Here is a 20,113-nt window from a genome sequence, read left to right as displayed (position 1 = left end):
TTTTATGCCTGTGTTGATACTAGTGCTGGATCTTTCCGTGGGCATGAACTGTCCTGAACCCGTGTCGGGTTTAGAGGTGAAACTGTGCAATTCATGGAATTAGAAGCCACGTTTGTTTTCTGTGTACCTACTAGGAGAACTCAACCCGAAACTAAGTTTCAGAGCAAAAGTTATGGGGCCACTTCTGGCATGGTGATTTTCAAAGCCCTAGGGAAGTGGCTGTTAGATACCTGAAGGATGGGCGTTTGAAGTATTTTAGAAAAGAATTATGCTTGGATCTGGCGTTTCAGATGTTCAGACCGTCTAATATTTTTGGCTACTTCCTTATGTGGAATTTGAAACTGCAATTCTGGAAATTGCCTTCAGGTTTTTTTCCAGTGTGGCTATGGAGTGTGGTCTTTTCTCCTTAAACTCTGACACTGTCTGGGTTTCTTGCCAAACATTGTGATTTACAGAAAAGATGGCCTTTGAAGAGAGAGATCCATTCCCTTTATAAGAAGGGCCAAAACAGATGTCAGTTTTAATATGGTATGAAATATATTTAGATGTGAAATGGGGGAAGCAAATGAAAAAAGGCCAGCGTGTTGAGGTTGGGAGCAGCTCTCAGGATCAAGGGCTCCCCCCAGCCCTGCACCATTGCCACACGTAAAGAAGGTAAGTTCTGAACAGAGAGCTGATGTGCTTTGGGACTAAACTTGCCCTGTTGTCCTCGGTGTAAGGGCAGATCCCAGGGATGTTGCTTTAGAGGTGTGTGTATGTGGCCAGGGAGGGAGGACACGGCCCAGCCTGAGGACTGCTTCTGATCTCCTGGCATGTGGAAGGGGTGCGTGTGATGGGAGCAAGCGGGGAGGGGGATGCTCCGATATTTCTAGGATCAATGGAGGGTTGAGTGTGTTTGCTTTTGATTTCCCATTTTCATGGGGAAATGTTGCTGAATTCCATAAAGAAGCTTCCATGCATTCTCCAGCCTATTGCTTTCTGCTATTGTCTGCAGTGTTACCTTGCAAGAAAGCCCAGTCCGCCTGCGTCACCCTAACTTGCTATCTGTGTACACATTTTAGGAAGGTTTTTCTTGCATATAAAAACTAGAGTGTGTCAATACATGACCGTTTTGCTACTGCTTCATTTTTTTTTGCTTGTTTGCTTCCTTTTTTTGCTGTTAATCTAAAGTAACTGCCTCATTGACCAGTAGTTCAGCAATATCCTGTTACCTTAGTTTGACGATGTCCATGATAAACAAGTGGCCATTTTGATCAGTTGCTACAGATGCTTTTTGTAGCTTGGCTGTAACACAAATGGGAGGGGTGAAATATACTGCAAAGAGAGAGTGCAAGCAAGCATCTCTCGGCAGAGGTTCATAGTACTGCCCTACCACTTGGTCTTCCTCCACTTTTCATCTCCAGCTGCTTAGTAAAAACAAACCCTGCACTTATTTGCCTATACCAGTCAACCTTGGTCTTCCTGAATCGAGACGTAAACTGCTGACATACTTCAAAGTGTAACTAAAGCAAAATAAAATGGCTCTGTGTTGTCAGGTGCTTGTGATCTCATCAAGGGCCACTTGATGAGATTAAAGGGGCTGGGTGGGTCATTTCAGGAAAGCAAAAGACTTCAAAGGAGTCTTGCGTCTGAGAGCTCTTTAGCGCTGACATCAGATGCATGGGGTACACACAGTGGGACTATATTCCAGTAAAGATTTCTTATTCTTTGTCACAGTTTTTTTTAAAAAAACCCTTTTTGCTTTTCCTCCTGCATCAGCTTTATACCTGCTCTAAGAAGGCGTAAGGATTGTAAAACTGCCTTCTTAGGGCCACCTAGACCCATATGAACCTGCCTGTACGTGTCAGAGTGTCCCCACCCCTTGAAGCTACCACAGGTGAGGCCCAGTTGTGTGATGCCCTCCCTAGAGGCATTTGCCTGATGCCCAAGCTTGGGTCTTAAACTCAAGGTAAAAACTCTTTCGCTGGCCAAAGTTTCTATCATAGTGATTGATGTACTTGAACAGTTTGTCTTTTCAACTTCTTTACCAGCTATGGTTGCATTAAGCAGCACCTCACTGTAAGTCCAGAAAAGAGTGCCCTGATAAAGCATACTAACACACTCAAGATTTTATTTTAAGTATTTGTCCCCCAGCTTTCAACAGATTCCCCGCCCTCCGCCCCCGGGCATCTGGCAACAGCCAACGCAGAGAAGCAATGAAAAGCAACAAGACTAAGCTAAAGAGCAGCAGATTCAACTGCATCCTCTTGGGCCACTAGTTTTGCACCTGTGTGTTTCTGTTTACCCAGACTGTACATTGGCCCCCTCTGCTGTTTTTTTATAATTAGAGTTAGAGAGAAGTGTGAAGGCTGACTTTTCTCCTCCTCTGCCAGGCAGTGGCTTCCATAGTTAACAACCAGTACCACCACCACCAGTTTTCTCCAACTCGCCTACTCAGTCTTTTCTTCTACAGCACTGAGATAGCTTTGAAGACCTTCAACAAGCTTGAATCCTGAGTTTTCTTCCTGCTTTTTATCATGATGTCTTGTCAGAGTGAGATTAGATACAATGGGTAGGAATGTATTTTTGTCAGAAGATGGAGAGATGTAAAACACTTGCATTTTGCAAATCAGACCAGCAAGCTCCTGTTAGCAGCTGAAGTTATACTGGCCTGGTTCTAGAGGTTGGTAGTCTCTTGCCTAGAGTTGGTATCCTGTGGCAGGCCAACCAATCTTGCATGTTTTTAAAAAGAGATCTTTGTATTATCTTAAAAGGTAAAGTAGGCCAGACATGTAAAATTTCCAGAATTTTTGAAGCCGTGGGTGGGTGGGTGGGTGGGGTCTCCTGTGCAATACTTCTGTGGAAAAAAGTGCAACATTTCCTTTCCTATCAAACATGCTGCTGTAACAGCATGAAGTGCATCATGTAGAACTTGGCACATCAACTTGTGATAATTTATATATTTATGGAATGTAATAGTATAAATGCCTTAGTTTTCTACAAGGAAAATTACAAAAATATCCCATACTAAAGTAACAGATAGCTACAAATTGCTGCACCCTATGCCCTCTTAGCAAGTTTCGCTAATTTCATGGGGGGGGGGGGAATGACAGCAAAGCTCCCAATATCTGCATTGGAAAAATTGAAAAAAAAGTCTTCAGACGTTTTTCATACTATATATTTTCATTCAGTAAAACCTTGTGTTAAAAAATTCACTTATTCCAAAAGGAGAAAAAGGTTTTCATGCTCCAGTGTGTGTGTGTTTGGGGGGGGGGGCGGTGGGAGTCGTCACTTTTCATGCTATATATTTTGAATGAGTAAATTTCATCTTTAAAAGTATTTTACTCATTTTAAAGAAGAAAAACGTATTTCATATGAGGGTTTTTTAAATGTTGTCTCCAAATTTCCCAATGCTTGGGAGAGGGGAGTCCTCAGGGGAAAATAGGGGACTCCCCACCTCCCCCCTTGAATTTGTCAATTTCTAGTCTGCCTTTCTCACTCATCCTGTAGTCTGGCCTGAAACCAGACTGCAAAGGATTCAGAGTGCCAGAGTTACCTAAGAAAACCTGGAGCTGGTCTGCTTACTGCTCTCTCAGGCACGCCATTTTCCACATCACTTTTGTTGATGGACAGTTTTTTTAAGTAGCAAATGGATTATTTGGCAGTTGTCTTCCTTTCTGAGGACAAGATGGACTTCATTTGTCATAAGTACAAGCTAGTAGTATTACTAGAAGAAAAAAGGGCCTGGAGGAGCAGATTGGTACCCTTCAAGAGATTAAAGGAGCGAGAGGATTTCATCAACAAGTCTTCCTGCCCTGCGAAGGGATGAGGAGAGGGGTGGAAGAGACAATAAAAACAGAGTATTTTCTGATTGAACTTCCTCAGAGATTGACAGCACGAGCCGGAAGGCGCAGAGCAAGACAGCATTCAGTGCCACTAGAGAAATAGATTCCAGGCCCTTGCTGGTGTGACAGAATCACTGGCAGATGTACAACAAGAAGGATCTGAAAGAACAAGTAGGGACACCATGGAGATACAAACAAATAACATTAGAACGAAAAGAAAAGTCTTGGTGATTGGTGACTCTTTGCTGAGAGGTATGGGATGTCATGTGTCCAGGCCTGACCCCATGGCCTGAGAGGTGTGTTGCTAGCCGTGTGAAGATCAAGGATATCGCAGACTGGATGGTCAAGCTAGTCAGACCAACAGACGATTACTCATTTGTGATGGTCCGTGTAGGAACAAATGATATGGCCATGAACACATTAGGGCTGAAATCCTCGGGAGGTAACTGAAAGGAATGGAGGCACAGGTGGTATTCTCTTCGATCCTGCCTGTCAGAGGAAGAGGAATGCAATGGAAACAGAAGATTGTGGAAGTGAACCACTGGCTGTGTTTATGGTGCTGGCAGGAGCTATTTGAATTCTGGGAACATGGATTACATTTTCTTGAAGATGGCCCACATACTTGATGGACTTCATCTGTCAAGGATAGGGAAGAATGTATTTGGGAAAGGACCTGGGGTAGTTGATCAGGCGGGCTTTAAACTGACATCTCGGGAAGGGAGACAACTTGGCATAGGGATTTCAGGGATGATGAGCAAATAACAGGCTTACCTGGGAAGGCCAGGCCAAAGGGGGGGAATGTTGCAAGGCTTCCGGTGCTCAAAGCTTGGGCAATAAGGAGGAGGAACTTGATCTACTAACATAGGCAGAAAGATATGACTTAGTAGGCATCACAGAGACGTGGTGGGATGATTCCTATGAGTAGAATACTGTAGTGGATGGGTATGAGTTATTCAAGAAGAAGAAGAAGTGTTGTAGAGGAGGTGGAGTGGAGAGGAAAGGGCTTGATTGTCAGGAAATACTGGAAGAGGAGAGTAACAACCCAGTCATTTGGACCCATGGGAAGGAAGCTCTTGAGAGATTTCATCAGGACTTCAATAACTTTCACCCTACTATCAACCTAAGCCTGGACCACTCTACATAACAGGTACACTTCCTGGACACCGCTGTACAACTACATAATGGACGGATAAATACCACCTTACACCGGAAACCAACAGACCGATACTCATATCTACATGCCTCCAGCTACCACCCTAAACATACCACTCGGTCTATTGTCTACAGCCAAGCCTTATGTTACAACCGTATCTGCTCCATTGCTCTCGACCGAGACTCACACTTAAGAGATTTACAACAAGCATTTTTGGGACTACAGTACCCACCAAATGAAGTGAAGAAACAAATCAACAGGGCCAGACTAGTACCCAGAAACAGTCTGCTCCAGGACAAACCTAAAGGAACTAACAACAGAACACCACTGGTTGTCACCTATAGCTCCCAGCTCAAACCCATCCAACGTATCATCAGTGAGCTACAACCCATCCTGGAAAATGATACCTCTCTCTCAGAAGCCCTGGGTGGAAGACCTTTCCTTGCCTACAGACAGCCCCCCAACCTTAAATGACTTCTCACTCACAACCATGAATCGGCCAGCAGAGTCACCAGCACAGGGACCAGGCCCTGCAACAGACCCAGATGCCAGCTCTGCCCCTATATCTACCCAGGGAATACAATTACAGGACCCAATGGCATCAACTACACTGTCTCTGGCTCTTACAGCTGCTCATCCTCCAATCTGATATATGCCCTCATGTGCCAACAATGTCCTTCTGCTCTGTACATTGGACAAACCAGCCAACCTCTACGCAAAAGAATAAATGGACACAAATCTGACATTAGAAATGGCAACATCCAGAAACCAGTGGGAGAACACTTCAATCTACCAGGACATTCCATCAAAGACTTAAAGGTCGCTGTAGTTCAACAGAAACCTTTCAAAAACAAAATCCAATGGGAGGCTGCTGAACTGGAATTCATATGCAGATTTGACTCTGACAAGCTGGGACTGAATAGGGACTATGAATGGTTATCACATTATCACAGATAACAGATTTCCTTTACAGAGGTGGGGTCTGGGGGAGCTCAGTGGCACCTGGCGTGGGCTTTCGGGGACCACAGATCTCTTTGTCAGATGCATCTGGCAAGGAGAGCTGTGGTTATAGAAGGCTCATACTGCATTGGAATTGGATGGTCTAGCTGTTTGGCTGCTACAAACTAACAGGGCAAACTCCTTTGAAGCCAACTGATCCACACACCAAAAGGTGATGTTTACATATACTAGCAAAGGAATGTTTTGGTTGCACCCTCCCCCTCCCCCCCCCTAATTGCCTCTTCTCTCTCCTCCCCTTCTCCTCCCTCCTCTTCTATATTTGACCAGTCTCTGTATCATGCATCTGAAGAAGAGAACTTGATTCTCGAAAGCTTATGCTACAATAAAATTGGTTAGTCTTAAAGGTGCTACTGGACTCTTTTTGATTTTGAACCCAGTAGAAAGTGTCTGGGTGAATATAGGAAGGGAAGGACAAACAGGATTGTGGTTGGGGTCTGCTACAGGCCACCTGACCAAGGAGATGAGTTGGATTCTACCCTCCGTGAGCAGCTTAATAAGGTATCGAGGAAACATGACCTTGTAGCTATGGGAGACTTCAGCTTTCCTGATGTGTGCTGGGAGACCAACTCTGCTACATGCCCAGAGTCATGGAACTTCCTGATCTGCCTGGCCAAAAACTTGCTTTCTCAAATAAAGTGGAGGAAGTGACGGGCTCGGCCCTACTGGACTTGATATTAACAGAATCACAGAATTACAGAGTTGGAAGAGGCCATACAGGCCTTCTAGTCCAACCCCCTGCCCAGTGCAGGATGAGCCTAAAGCATCCCTGACAAGTATTCATCCAGCCTCTTCTTGAAAACTGCCAGTGAGGGGGAGCTCACCACCTCCCTAGGCAGCTGATTCCACTTTTGAACTACTCTGACGGTGAAAAAGTTCTTCCTAATATCCAGCCGGTACCTTTGTGCATGTAATTTAAGCCCGTTGTTTCGAGTCCTACCCTCTGCTGCCAACTGGAATATCTCCTTGCCCTCCTCCCAATGACAGCCTTTCAAATACTTAAAGAGAGCAATCATGTCCCCCCTCAACCTCCTCTTCTCCAAACTAAACATTCCCAAGGCCCTCAGCCTTTCCTCGTAGGGGAAGATCTCTTGCAGGCTCAAGCTATCAGTAAGTTGGAAATGTGGTAGAGGATCTGAGAAGCCAATGTGGATGAACAGAGAGCTCTGTGATAAGCTAAGGAAGAAAAAGGAGATGTTCAAGAAAAGGAAGGAATGAAAATGCATCTAAAGAAGAGTATCTAGGTCTAGCTGGGTGCTGTATGGAAGTCATCAGAGGGGTCAAAGTTCAGAATGACCTGAGACTGGCCAGGGAGGCTCGTCACAACAAAAAGATATTCTGCAGCTACGTGAGGAGGAAATGGAAGTAAAGGGGATGATGCCCTCATTGATGGGTAAAAATAGAGAAACTCTTACAGAGGACAGAAAGAAGGAAGGAAGGCTCATTGCCCGTTTTGCCTTTCTTGATGATGCCCTGTTCCCTCTGTAACCTATGGGTTGTTCAGGGTGTGGGGGAAGGGGCTCCTTTCTCTTATGCAAATAGTTTTAGTGGTTCATTGCCCTTGGACTGGCTGCTCATGCTAGCCTCAGTGCTATAATCCCAAAGTCCTTTGCTGCCCTCTCTTGGTACGTAGAGCGCATAACACGTTAACATAAAATTGCTCTTCATAGCCAGAGTTCTTACGCAAATATTAATTATGGCAGTTTCATCTACAAAGTTCTTCAAGGAAAAAACCCTTCAGGCCAGTATACCTAGGTGAAGGAGACTCCTGTTGGAAATCTGAAAGAAACATTAACATCTTGGAATTTGTAGGCCTTTTAAAATTCCAGCCATTGCAGGCTCAAGCTTTGATGATTCTTTTAGATTGTCTTGGCATTGGTGCTCTGCTCCAGCGGTTAAAGAAAACGTTTGGGTTTTTTCTTATTTGTATATGATAGTGGATAATGAAATGGAGAACTAAAGAAATTAATTTCAGTGGCAGCCTGTGCCATAGGCCTCACTGAATGGTCTGGAGATGGAGGTATCTCTTTAAAGCTGTCTTCCTTTCCAAACTGAATGGAAAAGGAATTACGTGCTGTCTAATATGTATGTTGAAGATGAATATGTACTGCCTGAACATATATGAAGAAAATGTTAGCGTCTGGCGCCCGCCCGCGGCCCCCAGGCGAACGCCCCCCCCCTCGGGTCCCCCCTGGCCCCTCTCACCTCGGCAGGGCCGGGCTGGGGGCGGCCAAAGAGGAGGCGGCGGCAGAGATGGCCGCGGTGGCGGTGGAGACGGTCGCGGCAGAAGCAAAGGCGGCTGTGGTGGCAGCAGGAGCAATGGAGGCCCTGCCCGGCGCTCCTGGCTGCCAGGGCGGCGACGGCCGCGGCGGCCCTGGGATGGGCTGCGGTGCGGTAGCGCAGGCGCTGCGGCGCGGCATGGCCTCCGGGCACCCCGGGGTGCGGCGGGCCCGGCCAGCGCTGCCTGCGGCCGCGCCGAGAACACCCCTACCCGGGACGCTGAAACCATGGGCGGGCCCGCCCCCGCTGCATGGGAGGGGGGTGGTGATTGGGCCTGAGGGGAAACGGGGTGGACGAGCGCACAGGACAGGGGGAAACAGCCAGGTGGAGGGAAGCATGGCATGGGGCGGGGCAGAGCCCTGGCCTCTGGCCCCACCTGTTCCAGGTGGTGGGCCTGGCCCTGGGGGCAGGCTCCTTGGAGCAGGGGTGGAGCTGGGAATAGGGGGAGGAATAAAGGAGGGCTCCAGAACCCAGGCCGAGGAGGAGTGTATGAGGGCAAGTGGACCAGTCTGTAACTGCAGTGAAGAGACAGCTGTCCCAAGGCGCCAAGGGCAGCCAGGCCCGGCGCCTGCCCCAGTTCTGAGGCCTATTGGGGAGGAGCACTCGCCTACCTCAGGCAGGGAGAGCTTGGCCAACCCGGCGGCTGGCGTCAGGGAAGGAGGCGGACCCATTCGGGGGAGGCCACGACGGCTACCCCAACCTCGCCGGCGCACGCAGCCCCGCCCGACCCTGACAGTTAGTATTTGGTAACTAACAACTGTACACTCCCAGTTCAAGTTCTATTGTTACTCAATGAGGAGGTCTCCTTGTGAGTTGGAGGAATTAGCATACAAGGAGAGGCAGCAAGAGGCAGGTAACTTTGGGATCTCCACCTATCTATATGAGGATTGTCCCAGCTAGAGAACTCTTTTAATGACCAGACAGATGTTTCAATCAAAAAGGGTTTTTAAAATTGAAAATAATAAAGATCTAACAGCATGCAAAGACACACACAACACACATTTGGGGCTAACTAGAAAGCAGTGGTGAAAATTGGATAGAGTTTGAGGGATCATCCAGAAGAGGGTGTCTGGGAGCGAGAGCATTGAGCGACCAGTGCGTCAAGGTGGAAGAGCTCAGGTGGAGGTTCGAGGGTGGATGCTGGATCCGAGGGCATGCACGCACCTATGGCGGAGAAGTAGTCCAGTTCTTCCGTAGAACGTACCCTGGGGCAAGATTGCATCTCCTGCCCCAAAACAATGACTTAATGGTTGTTCCTGAGGTGAGACAAAGGACTGGGAAGCTGTCTCCGGGGCAGGACAATGAACTGGCAAGATTTGATAAAGTCTTCCTTGGAGGAACTGAAGTTATCAACAATGAGTGATAACTTGCGATGTATGGGTGGGCAAGGCTATCAGAGCCCTGAGTCATCTGAGAATAGGAGAGTGGACAAGGGAAGATTGGTGGGCTGTGTTAAGGTGATTAATTCAGGAACTCTTGGAAGAGCCTTTGTCTTAGGATCTTTGCACATCTTGGGTGTGGGGGCTGAGAGCTGGTCCCTCCTGACGTCTCACATGCTAGCAACGTTCTGTCCCCTGCCCAGGATCTGGCTTCCATATATCTGCCTGCTTGGGCAGTATTTTGTGCTTGAAACACATGCAGAGAAAGGGCTTGTGGCATAGCCATATTCAGAAGCCTTCTTAATATTGTGAGGGCAAGTCTGACCACTAACCCTATCCAAGAATTTGTAAATGTTGTCAATATTGCAGTAAATTAATTTAACTTCAGATATTCCATCAACGAATGCAGTACATGCACATGTTGTTATTCTGTAGGAGTATTCTCATTTTATGAATTTGGCAAAGTATTTTTAAAACTTAGAAATAGAAGCCACTGCACTACTCCTTCCTCATCGGTTTCCTGTCCCCTTCTTCCCCCAACACTCTTCTTTGGCACCAGACAGCTGCCTCCTCTGTCAAGCATGCAGTTCAGAATGGGTAGCATGAAAGGCAAATCTCTTCCATATCTCTCCTTGTTCTGCTTGTTTGACTTGCTCTGGAGCCTCACATAAGGCACCTGCAAGAGGTGGGGAAGGTTCCAATCCAACTTTTCTAAATGCAGTGGAGCTTTGGGCAAATGAACATAGGCAGGAGAATTTGCGTGGGCTGGCCTGTGGAATTGGAGGAGAGTATTGAGCTGATGAGTTCCTTGACTGTGGTAGTACTTCCTGGAAGGTGATGAGGGAAGAGTTTTTTTTAAAATCTCTTCCTGATGCAGAAAGAAAGAAAGTGATCCTGAGATCGATAGAAACAGCAGGCCCTAGCAGTGGTGGTAATGTGGGAAGATCATTCAAGGTGTGTCCCTCCATCACAGAATATCCCCCCAACTATCATTACGTGGTTTAGAATTTGGTACCAAGCAACTTAACGCTGAAAAATTCTGGTGGGACATCCCTTCTTTATTTCTGCATCCCTTTATGTTCAATCAAAGACCTCCTGGTATGCCTGTAACTTACTTAGGATTGAATTCTAAAATTAAGAGAACAACAGTGGCCTCATGTCAGATGCATTTTAGAACACACCGAAGGCGGCTTTAGTGATGGGAACTCAGTGGAAAGCCACTTTGTGAAATAAAGGAGTGATTGGGGTTTAACAGATAGGGATTGATGCCCAGTCCCTGCTCATTATCTATCTCCGCTGACATTGGCACACTGCTCAACCCAACCCATTGCTGCAGCCTGCATGGGGGAGGGCGGGGATGGAGTGCGATGGTTGCTGGGTGAAAGGGAGTGGGCAATGAGCCCCTGGATGCAGCAGGGAGAAGCTTCATGGGACCCCCCAAAATGAGGTGTGTGGAGGACTGACTGGCAGTCAGCATGAGCAGCCTATCCCAAGGGATTCTCTTCAATAGGGCTCAATCTCAGCTTTGCCTAGGACTCTTTTCTGGGCTTCCTTGTTGGGTATGTTATGCCTGTGCCTTCCAACCGTGCTATGCCCCTTCTGTTCTCCTTGCCCTGGTGTATGTGGCTTGTGTTGGTGGTAGGGCAGCTGGAGGACTCCTAATGCCCTATATCTCTGGATTGGCGGCCAAAAGTGAGTCACAGGCCAGCCCTCCTTAATGGCTGCCCTTTGCATGGCTCTCTTTTTCTCTTCCTCCTCCTTGCTAGCTTCTCACATTCTTGCTTCTCACTCCCTTTGTAACTGTAATGAGGCAAGAAAGCTGTCCAGCAACAGGTAACTTTTATGGTGCTATTTGCAAGAAGGGGGAAAAAGGCTGGAGAGTGGACAGGAGCTGTTCAGCCCACTGTAGAAAAGCCAGAGAATGAGCGAAAGAGGCTCCGTCTTGGTGATGCCCTCTGCTTGCTGGGGAAAAGGCTCAGAGCCTCTTGTCACCAACCCCTTCATCTACTATCTTTGTGCATCCCCAGCACATCTCCTCAAACTGTGGCTGTTGCCCAGCTGAGGACAGAGGAGGAAGAGAGGACAGAGAGGAGACCCCCCCCCTCAGGTACTTGACCTTTGGGGGAGCCTTGGGGGCTGACTCTCCATCTGGAGAAAGAGAAGTCTGTGCTTCAGCCACGCTAAAGGAGGTCAAAAGTGGCATAATGTTCAGCATTAAGCAGTTGTGAGCAGACAGCTGTTGGGTAGTACCTGCCCTCCCACGCAGAGTGGTTCTTACCCAGTGGTAAAAGAGCCACATCTTCTAGCTTAGATGGAAATTAAGGTTGCTTTCACAGTTTGTACAACACCAAACCCCTAGCTTTGTACTGAAGTTGAAAACTAGGCCATTGGATTTACCTTTATTGATATTTCTGCTTTGTAGAGAGTACATGCTTTCATTTGTGATGAATGCAACCAGTTGTGTTATCTCACTAAGCAAAACATGAAGTTGAATACAAATGATGGGTATACACATTTTCCTACATAGAATAAAATATCTGTAAGAAATTCCTCATGTGTGAAGTGGCTCCTAGAAGAATCAACTTTAGTGCTTAATTGGAGGCGAAGGCCTTGACCTGTATTTTGGAAACCAAGCTCTGACCCTGGAAACAATATTTTCCATGTCATACAGTAGTTGGTATTCTTCACTGCGTGTGCATGTTGATTGAAAAAGGATCATGTAAAATATACCTTGATGGTTACTAGAGCAAGTTTCTTAGTATCTTTGGGGGGATTAGAGGAAGTAATGGAGAAGGAGAGGGTGGCCAGAGGCTAGAATGTAACCTTCATTGGTGGTAAAGGCTGTGTACATCGAAATGCCACTTGCTTGGGGGCGCCTTTGTGTGATGTTTGTAGGTTTCTGAAGAACATCTGGTTGGCCACTGTAGAAGATGGGACTAGATGGGAACCATGGTCGTAGTTTGCCTTGGGCACCAAAAAGCTTTGGGCCAGCTCTTTGCCAAGTAAATTTGGACTTGTGGACTACTGTACCCAAAAGGTTGCTGACCATTGTCCTATACAATGTCTTGTTCCTTGGTGGCTTGCTGAGTGTGTGGTTAGAGGATTGCTACTGAGTGTGAGTTGTAGCTTCTATTGTGGCCTCTTCTGTTTCTTTCTGCTCTGCTCATTGCTGGCCAAAATACGAATTTTGCCTTCTTGCCTGCATTCCCCTTAGTGGGATCTGAAGCCACGATTCCTGATTGAGAAATGGTTGTCTTAACTCAGTGAGCTTTTGAGGGGTTGCCAGGAAAGCCTGCAGAGCTCAGTGGAGTATATCCATAACGCTCCTTTCATTGGCGGATGCATGGTCTGTTCAGCATATGCGCCTGTGGCAGCTTCGGGGTGTGTGGGAGGGCTGAGGGGAATGGTTGTACCAGTGTGAGCTATTTAGGTGTCTCCCTCTGCCTGTCATGAGGATGGTAGAGACATTGTTTCATGATTAGTGGTTTTTGGTGGAGTTGGCATGATCCCTGGAGCAACTACTGTGTGTCCCGTCCCTTGCTGAGGGTGTTTTCATTCACACATTTCCTTGAGGGGGGGGGGGCAAGCACAAGGTAGCGCTGGCCCCATGGTAGTCACGTGTTGTTGTCGTGGCCTTCTTCCTTGAGTTTATTTTTAAGTCCCAGTTGTGTTTTAAAGCTGAAAATAAATTAATAGAAAATGTGGATTCTTCTTCAAATCATCTCCTTTCTGTTGTTTTTCACAGTGTGAACCCTAAAACCTCATTGGCAAAATGGGGTCCGAAAGCCCAAGCCCTCAAAACCCCAGCTGCAAAATCATGACTTTTCGTCCAACGATAGAGGAGTTCCGGGAATTTGGAAAGTACATTGCTTACATCGAATCCCAGGGAGCTCACAGGGCAGGACTTGCTAAGGTGAGTTTTTGCTGGTTGGTCTAGAGCATGGTTTGGGCCTGCAAACTGACATGTGGGACCAATTTTAATAATGGGGCTGAGAGTCCAGGCTGCGTGCTGGAGCTGGGATTGGTAGCCAGCCATTATTTCCTACTTGCCAACTGTGGTGCTCATTTCCTCCATGATTCTGCAACAATATTATCCACCTTTGTCAAAACAGACACTAATTTCACCTGCATGAATAAAGCACATGTTGCGCTGTCAATTAACACACTTAATCTGCAGTTTGTTCTGTGACTTCCGATAGCTTTGATCTTTCACTTTTTGAATATTATTCCTTTTTTTGTAATGTGCATAGAGAGTGTAAAATCCTCTGGACTCAGGATTTGGGGAAGCTAATCTAGATTTTATTTTTTTTAAATACAAAAGCCAAGATCTTTTCAGAGCTGTCAGAATAGTTTGATTCCTTCTGCAAGGCAGCTGGTATAAGACAAGTAATGCCAGTCTCATCTGGTACCCGCTTTGCTCAGTGCAAGAGAGAGAAAATCCATAATTTGGCCAGATGTGGAATTTAGGTATAGAATCATAGGATTGGAAGGGACCTCCAGGGTAATCTAGTCTAACCCCATGTACAATGCAGGAAATTCACAAATACATCACCCCCCCCCCCCCAACCGCCACAGTGACCCCCTCCTCCATGCCCAGAAGATGGTGAAACACCTCCAGGATCGCTAGCCAAACCAGCCTGTTACGACCCCTTCTTTCTCTTGGGTAGATTTTGCCTTTAATCTTTCTCTTACACCCTCTAGGTAGATTGCTGCCACCAGGAATATTAAATTCCAGAATAACTTAAATGTCACCTTTTAGTAACGTGCCCAGGGGTCAGGCTTTTTCGTGGCACTATGTGGCCCTAAGGAAAGGAATGGGATATAGGAATGACAGATTCTCTGGGATATAAAAAAGTAAACTTTTATTTTTATAAAAAGCGTATCGGTTTCATATTATTTCTGAAACTTGACACACGGCTTGCTTGCTTTTGATATTAATTTCTCTCTCAGTTACAAGTAAGACCTTTTCTCAGGTGCACCACAGTTTCAACCCGTTGGTTCTGGTCCGATCTTCTGCACCATTCTCTATATGATACCCCTTCAAGTACTTGAAGATGGTTATCGTATCACCTCTCAGTCGTCTCCTCTCCAGGCTAAACATTCTGAGCTCCTTCAACCTTTTCTCACAGGACTTGGTCTCCAGACCCCTCACCATCTTCGTTGCCCTCCTCTGGACACGTTCCAGCTTGTCCATATCCTTCTTAAATTGTGGTGCCCAAAACTGAACACAATTCCCTAGGTGAGGTCTAACTAGAGCAGAGTAGAGCGATACCATCACTTTGCGTGATTTGGACACTGTGCTTCTGTTGATACAGCCCCAAACCGCATTTGCCTTTTTAGCTACCACATCAGTGTATGATCTACTAAGACCCCTAGATCCTTTTCGCACTTACTACTGCCAAGACAAGTCTTGCCCATACTATAATTATGCTTTTGATTTTTCCTTCCTAAATGCAGAACTTTGCATTTATCTCTGCTGAAATTCAATTTATTTGGTTTAGCTCAGTTTTCCAGCCTGTCAAGATCATCCTGTATCCTGACTCTGTCTTTGACTGTATTTGCTACCCCTCCCAACTTAGTATCATCTGCAAATGTAATAAACATTCCCTCTATTCCTTCATCCAAATCATTTATAAAAATGTTGGACAGGACAGGTCCCAGGACTGATCCCTGAGGAACTCCACTTGTCACTCTTCTCTAAGAGGATGAGGAACCATTAACTAGCACTCTTTGGGTTCTATCTGTCAACCAGTTACAGAGCCACCTAACAGTAATAATCTGCGTCCCATCCCGAGGCATGTTGAGTGTGGAGCTAGGAAATATAGCCCTGCTTCAACACTGATGTTGTGTAATGCCAGGTCCATAAATAGTAAGACCAGAACATTGCACGATTATTTTGTGGCAAATGATGTGGACCTGGTATGCATGACTGAGACCTGGGTGAGGGAGGGTGAGATGGTTGTCCTGAACGAACTAGTCCCACCTGGGTTCTCAGTCCTTCATCAGTCCCAAACGGGAGGCCGGGGGGAGGGGTGGCGATTCTTGTCCGAGAGTCTTTCTCCTTCAGGCCGCTCCCCATCCCAGAGATCTCCGGCATTGACGGTGTAGGTCTAGTGTGGGGTGCCGAGGAAAGTTTGGCCATCTGTGTGGTGTACCAGCCGCCCAGCGCACCAGCAGCTGCCCTGCCGCATTTGCTAGAGGTGGTGGCTGGATGGGCCTTGGAGCACTCAAAACTATTGGTGTTGGGTGACTTCAACGTCCATGCTGACGATGACACCTCTAGTTGGGCTGTGGACCTGGTGTCCTCCATGGCTGCACTTGGACATTCCCAGATTGTTTCGGCCCCTATACATCAAGCAGGCCACACGCTGGATTTGATCTTTGGGATGGGGATGGATGTGGTGCTAAAAACAACTGAGCTGGTGCCATGGTCAGACCACGTGGTCCTGAAGGCTCGGCTGGATATCCCACCTCCCCCCTGCAAGGGCGGTGAGCTTATTTATGCTCACCTGCAGAGATTTATGGATCCAGTTGGTTTCCAGAATACTCTGCGGGATCCGATGCTCCCTGGCGGCTCATTGGATGAGCTGGTGGAAGACTGGCAAGTCTGTCTTTCCAAAGTTACCGATGAAATCGCCCCGTCGCCCTCTCCACCCCCGTACCAAACTAGCTCCCTGGTATACAGAGGAGCTACGTCGGAAGAAGTGGGAGCTGAGACAGCTAGAGCAAGTGTGGCGGCGAACTCATGACAAAGAGGCAAGAGCATCTTATAGGACGTTTATGAAGGCCTATGAGATGGCAGTGAAGGCTACAAAGAAAGAGTTCTATTCAGCCTCCATTGCATCAGCTAGCTCATGCCAAGCAAAACTGTTCAATGTGGATCGGTCTTTGGTCTCCTTATCAGGAGGGGACTGTCAAAATTCAAATTCGCATATTAGCTGTGAGGCTTTTGGGAGCTTTTTTGCTGATAAAATCTTGTGTCTCTGCCGTGATCTCCCAGCCACAGTTGATACAGTGTGCGAACTGGAGGCCCCTTGGCTGTTTTCTGAGATGATAGTAGATCATTTCAGTCCACTCTCTGGGGATGAGATTGACAGGATCCTGCGAGCAGTTAGGCCTACCACATGCTCCTTGGACCTGTGCCCTTCGTGGCTGGTGAAGGCCAGCGTAGATGGGCTACGGGATGCCCTGGAGGCCATTGTCAACATGTCTCTGAGCTCCAGGATCTTTCGGGAAGCGTTGAAGGAAGCTGTGGTTAGGCATCTCCTGAATAAACCATCTTTGAACCCTACCAACCTGGTCAGTTACCGCCCAGTTTCGAACCTCCCGTTCCTGGGTAAGGTGATTGAGCGGGCGGTGGTAGAGCAGCAGCAGGTCTTCCTGAATGATTCCTCATCCCTAGATCCTTTCCAGTCTGGCTTCCGTTCAGGACGTGGGAAGGAGACATTGCTGGTTGCCCTGATGGATGATCTCCGTAGACAGCTGGATCAAGGTGGGTCGGTGCTGCTGATATTGTTAGATCTATCAGCAGCATTCGACACGGTCGATCATGACCTGTTGATCCACCGACTTGCCGATGTCGGGATTTGAGGGACAGGTCTGCTGTGGTTTGTCTCTTTTCTCCACGGTCAGGGACAGAGGGTGGCACTAGGGGAGAAGTTGTCATCCCGCCACCTGTTGGTGTGTGGTGTCCCTCAAGGGGCAGTACTCTCCCCCCTGCTATTTAACGTATATATGCGCCCGCTTGCCCAGCTGGTACGGAGTTTCAGACTTGGGTAACATCAATATGCAGATGACACCCAATTGTATCTGATGATGGACAGCTGGCCCGACTCTGCCCCAGATGTCCTGGAATGTGCCTTCGGAGCTGTGACTGGATGGTTGAAGCAGAGTCAGCTGAGATTGAATCCCTCGAAGACGGAGGTCCTGCATGTGGGTCTAGGGTCCATGGGTGTGGGGCTCCGGCCACCCGCTCTCGACAGAGCGCCACTTATGCCGGTGTCGAGAGTGAGGAGCCTGAGGGTGGTCCTGGATGCTTCCTTGTCTATGGAGGCACAGGTCGCAGTGGTTGTTCGATCCTCATTTTTCTATCTAAGACAGGCTCGGCAACTTGTCCCTTACTTATCGACCCATGATCTTATGACAGTGATCCAGGCAATGGTCACCTCCAGATTAGACTACTGTAACTCGCTCTACGCAGGGCTTCCCTTGGGCTTGATCCGGAAACTGCAGCTGGTTCAGAATGCAGCTGCATGGGTGGTTGCCAGAGCTCCAATCATGGCACATATAACACCCATCCTCTGTCAGCTGCACTGGTTACCGGTTGAGTACCGGGTCCGGTTTAAGGTTCTGACCTATAAAGCCCTTTGCGGACTGGGCCCAGCATACCTTTGGGCCCAGCCTCTCCCCATATATCCCCCGAGGTCGCTTCGATCAGCCACTAAGCACTTGCTGATGGTCCCTTGCCCCAGGGAGGTCCGCCTGGCCTCTACCAGAGCCAGGGCCTTTTCAGTCCTGGCTCTGACCTAGTGGAACTCTCTGTCTGAGGAAACTAGGGCCTGGCAGGATTTGTTATCTTTCCGCCGGGCCTGCAAGACAGAGATGTTCCGCCAGGCATTTGGTGGGGGCTGGGCTGTCCTCTTGCCGGCCATACTACTGAAGACCTTCCACCACCCGTGCAGGACAATGCTGTATTTTAAGATTTTATACCCGCCAATTTTAATTGTTTTGATATAATGCTTTAATGTTTTTATAATGTTTTTACTGTTTTAAACTGTTGTTGAACCGCCCTGAGCCCATCTGATGGGGAGGGCGGTCTAGAAATGTGATAAAATTAATACATAAACAAATAATTGGATCCAAACCACATTTTACCGACTTGTCAACAAGAATATTATGTGGAACCTTACTGAAATGGAGATAAACTATGTCTACAGCATTCCCCTGATCCAGCAAGGTAGTAAGTTTCTCAGAAAAAGAGATAAGGCTAGTCTGACATGACTTGTTCTTGAGAAACCTGTGCTGGCTCTTAGTACTCACAGCCTTCCTTTCTAAATGCCCAAGGACTGACTGTTTGATGATTTGTTCTAAGACTTTTCCAGATATAGATGTCAAGCTGATGGATTGGTAGTTACCTGGATCCTCCTTTTCCCCCTTCTTGAAGATGGGAGAGACAACATTTGCCCACCTCCAATGTTCTGGCATCTCGCCTGATCTCCAAGAATTCTCAAAAATAGTGGACAGAGGCTCAGAAATTACACTTGCGCGTTCTTTTAGTACCCTTGGGTGCAATTCATCTGGCCCTGAGGACTTAGTTCCATTTAAACAAACCAGGTGTTTATGTACTACCTCTATGCCGATCCTGGGCTGTAACTCCCTTCCCCCATCATGTGTTCTGTTATTGCCATGTTGAGCACTTCCCTGTCCCTGCAATGGGCCCTCCATGTCCTTGCTCTTTTTCTTACTTTGAACATAAGCAATGAACCCTTTTTTATTGTTTTTAGTATCTCTTGCTAGCCTAAACTCATAGTGAGCTTTAGCTTTTCTAACACTCTCTCTTCAAGCATGGGTTATTTGTTTATATCCATCCTTGGTTATAAGGCCCTCCTTCCATTTCCTAAATGAGTCTTTTTTAAATTTCTCAACTCAGAAATAAAGCTGCTTATGGAGTCACCTTGGCTTCTTTAGGCCCCTCCCATTTTTCCTTCTCATGGGAATTGTTTGTGATTGTGCTTTCAATATTTCGCTTTTAAGAAACTCCCACCCTTCTTGAACTCCCTTCTGTGTAAGTAGTTCTGACCATGGGATTCTACCCAGCATAGCTTTCAGTTTGTTAAAATTTGCTTTCCTGAAGTCCAACCTATATGTCTGACTACATGCAGTTTTTCCCTTCCCCAAGACTGTAAATTCCAAAATTACACGGTCACCGCAGGTATCCGAATCAACTGAGTTTATTTTAAAAGACTGAGTGTGAACTCAGTTGTCGCTAGTATTGCTTGGAGAACCTTCCTGGGTTCTTTTTCCTGCAGTCGAAGTATCCGTGCCCACCTGTTGGTCAGCAAAGCCTTCTCCAGAGGCGGCTGCTGCTGATGTGGGCTAAGATTCCGCACTCTCCTTAAAAACCCTTTAAAAACATCAACCTGCTGATGAGTTCTGGAGATCGCAGAAGCTTGCACACTGTATTGTCTTACTTCACTTGGTCTTAGAAGGTATTACGTTGTGTGGGGGCAGGGAGATTTTGCTATGAACCTGTATGGCCAGCTGCTTTCCCCCAAGCAGTGGGTAAAACTGTAATGCCTGTTTAAAGAAGGTTAGGCAGTATTTTTCGAGGATCCACTCAAATTTCAAGGGGTGTGGGGTGCTGGGAAGCCGTGGAGGAGATGAGCTACAATGCTTGCTTGAGCATCTTCTGATTGGAGTCTTGGGTGGGACATGATGCCACCGAAACAAAGCAGGTGTGG

General features: G+C 47.2%; 1 protein-coding gene across 2 annotated transcripts in view; it reads left to right on the top strand.

Annotated features, from left to right (window-relative positions):
• The window catches only part of LOC129330876 (lysine-specific demethylase 4B-like), a 62,825-nt gene that overhangs the window by 33,127 nt on the left and 9,585 nt on the right, over nucleotides 1-20,113 (top strand). For both annotated transcript variants that reach the window (XM_054981128.1, XM_054981129.1), the window contains exon 2: nucleotides 13,399-13,566. In XM_054981128.1, coding sequence (XP_054837103.1) covers nucleotides 13,426-13,566 — 141 coding nt within the window. In that variant the 5' untranslated portion in view covers nucleotides 13,399-13,425. The remainder of the gene's footprint in view (nucleotides 1-13,398; nucleotides 13,567-20,113) is intronic.

Source organism: Eublepharis macularius, chromosome 5, assembly GCF_028583425.1.
Source record: "Eublepharis macularius isolate TG4126 chromosome 5, MPM_Emac_v1.0, whole genome shotgun sequence".
Lineage (NCBI taxonomy): Eukaryota > Metazoa > Chordata > Lepidosauria > Squamata > Eublepharidae > Eublepharis > Eublepharis macularius.
The sequence above is the reverse complement of the archived record's forward strand: the minus strand, read 5'-3'. Positions and strand labels throughout refer to the sequence as shown.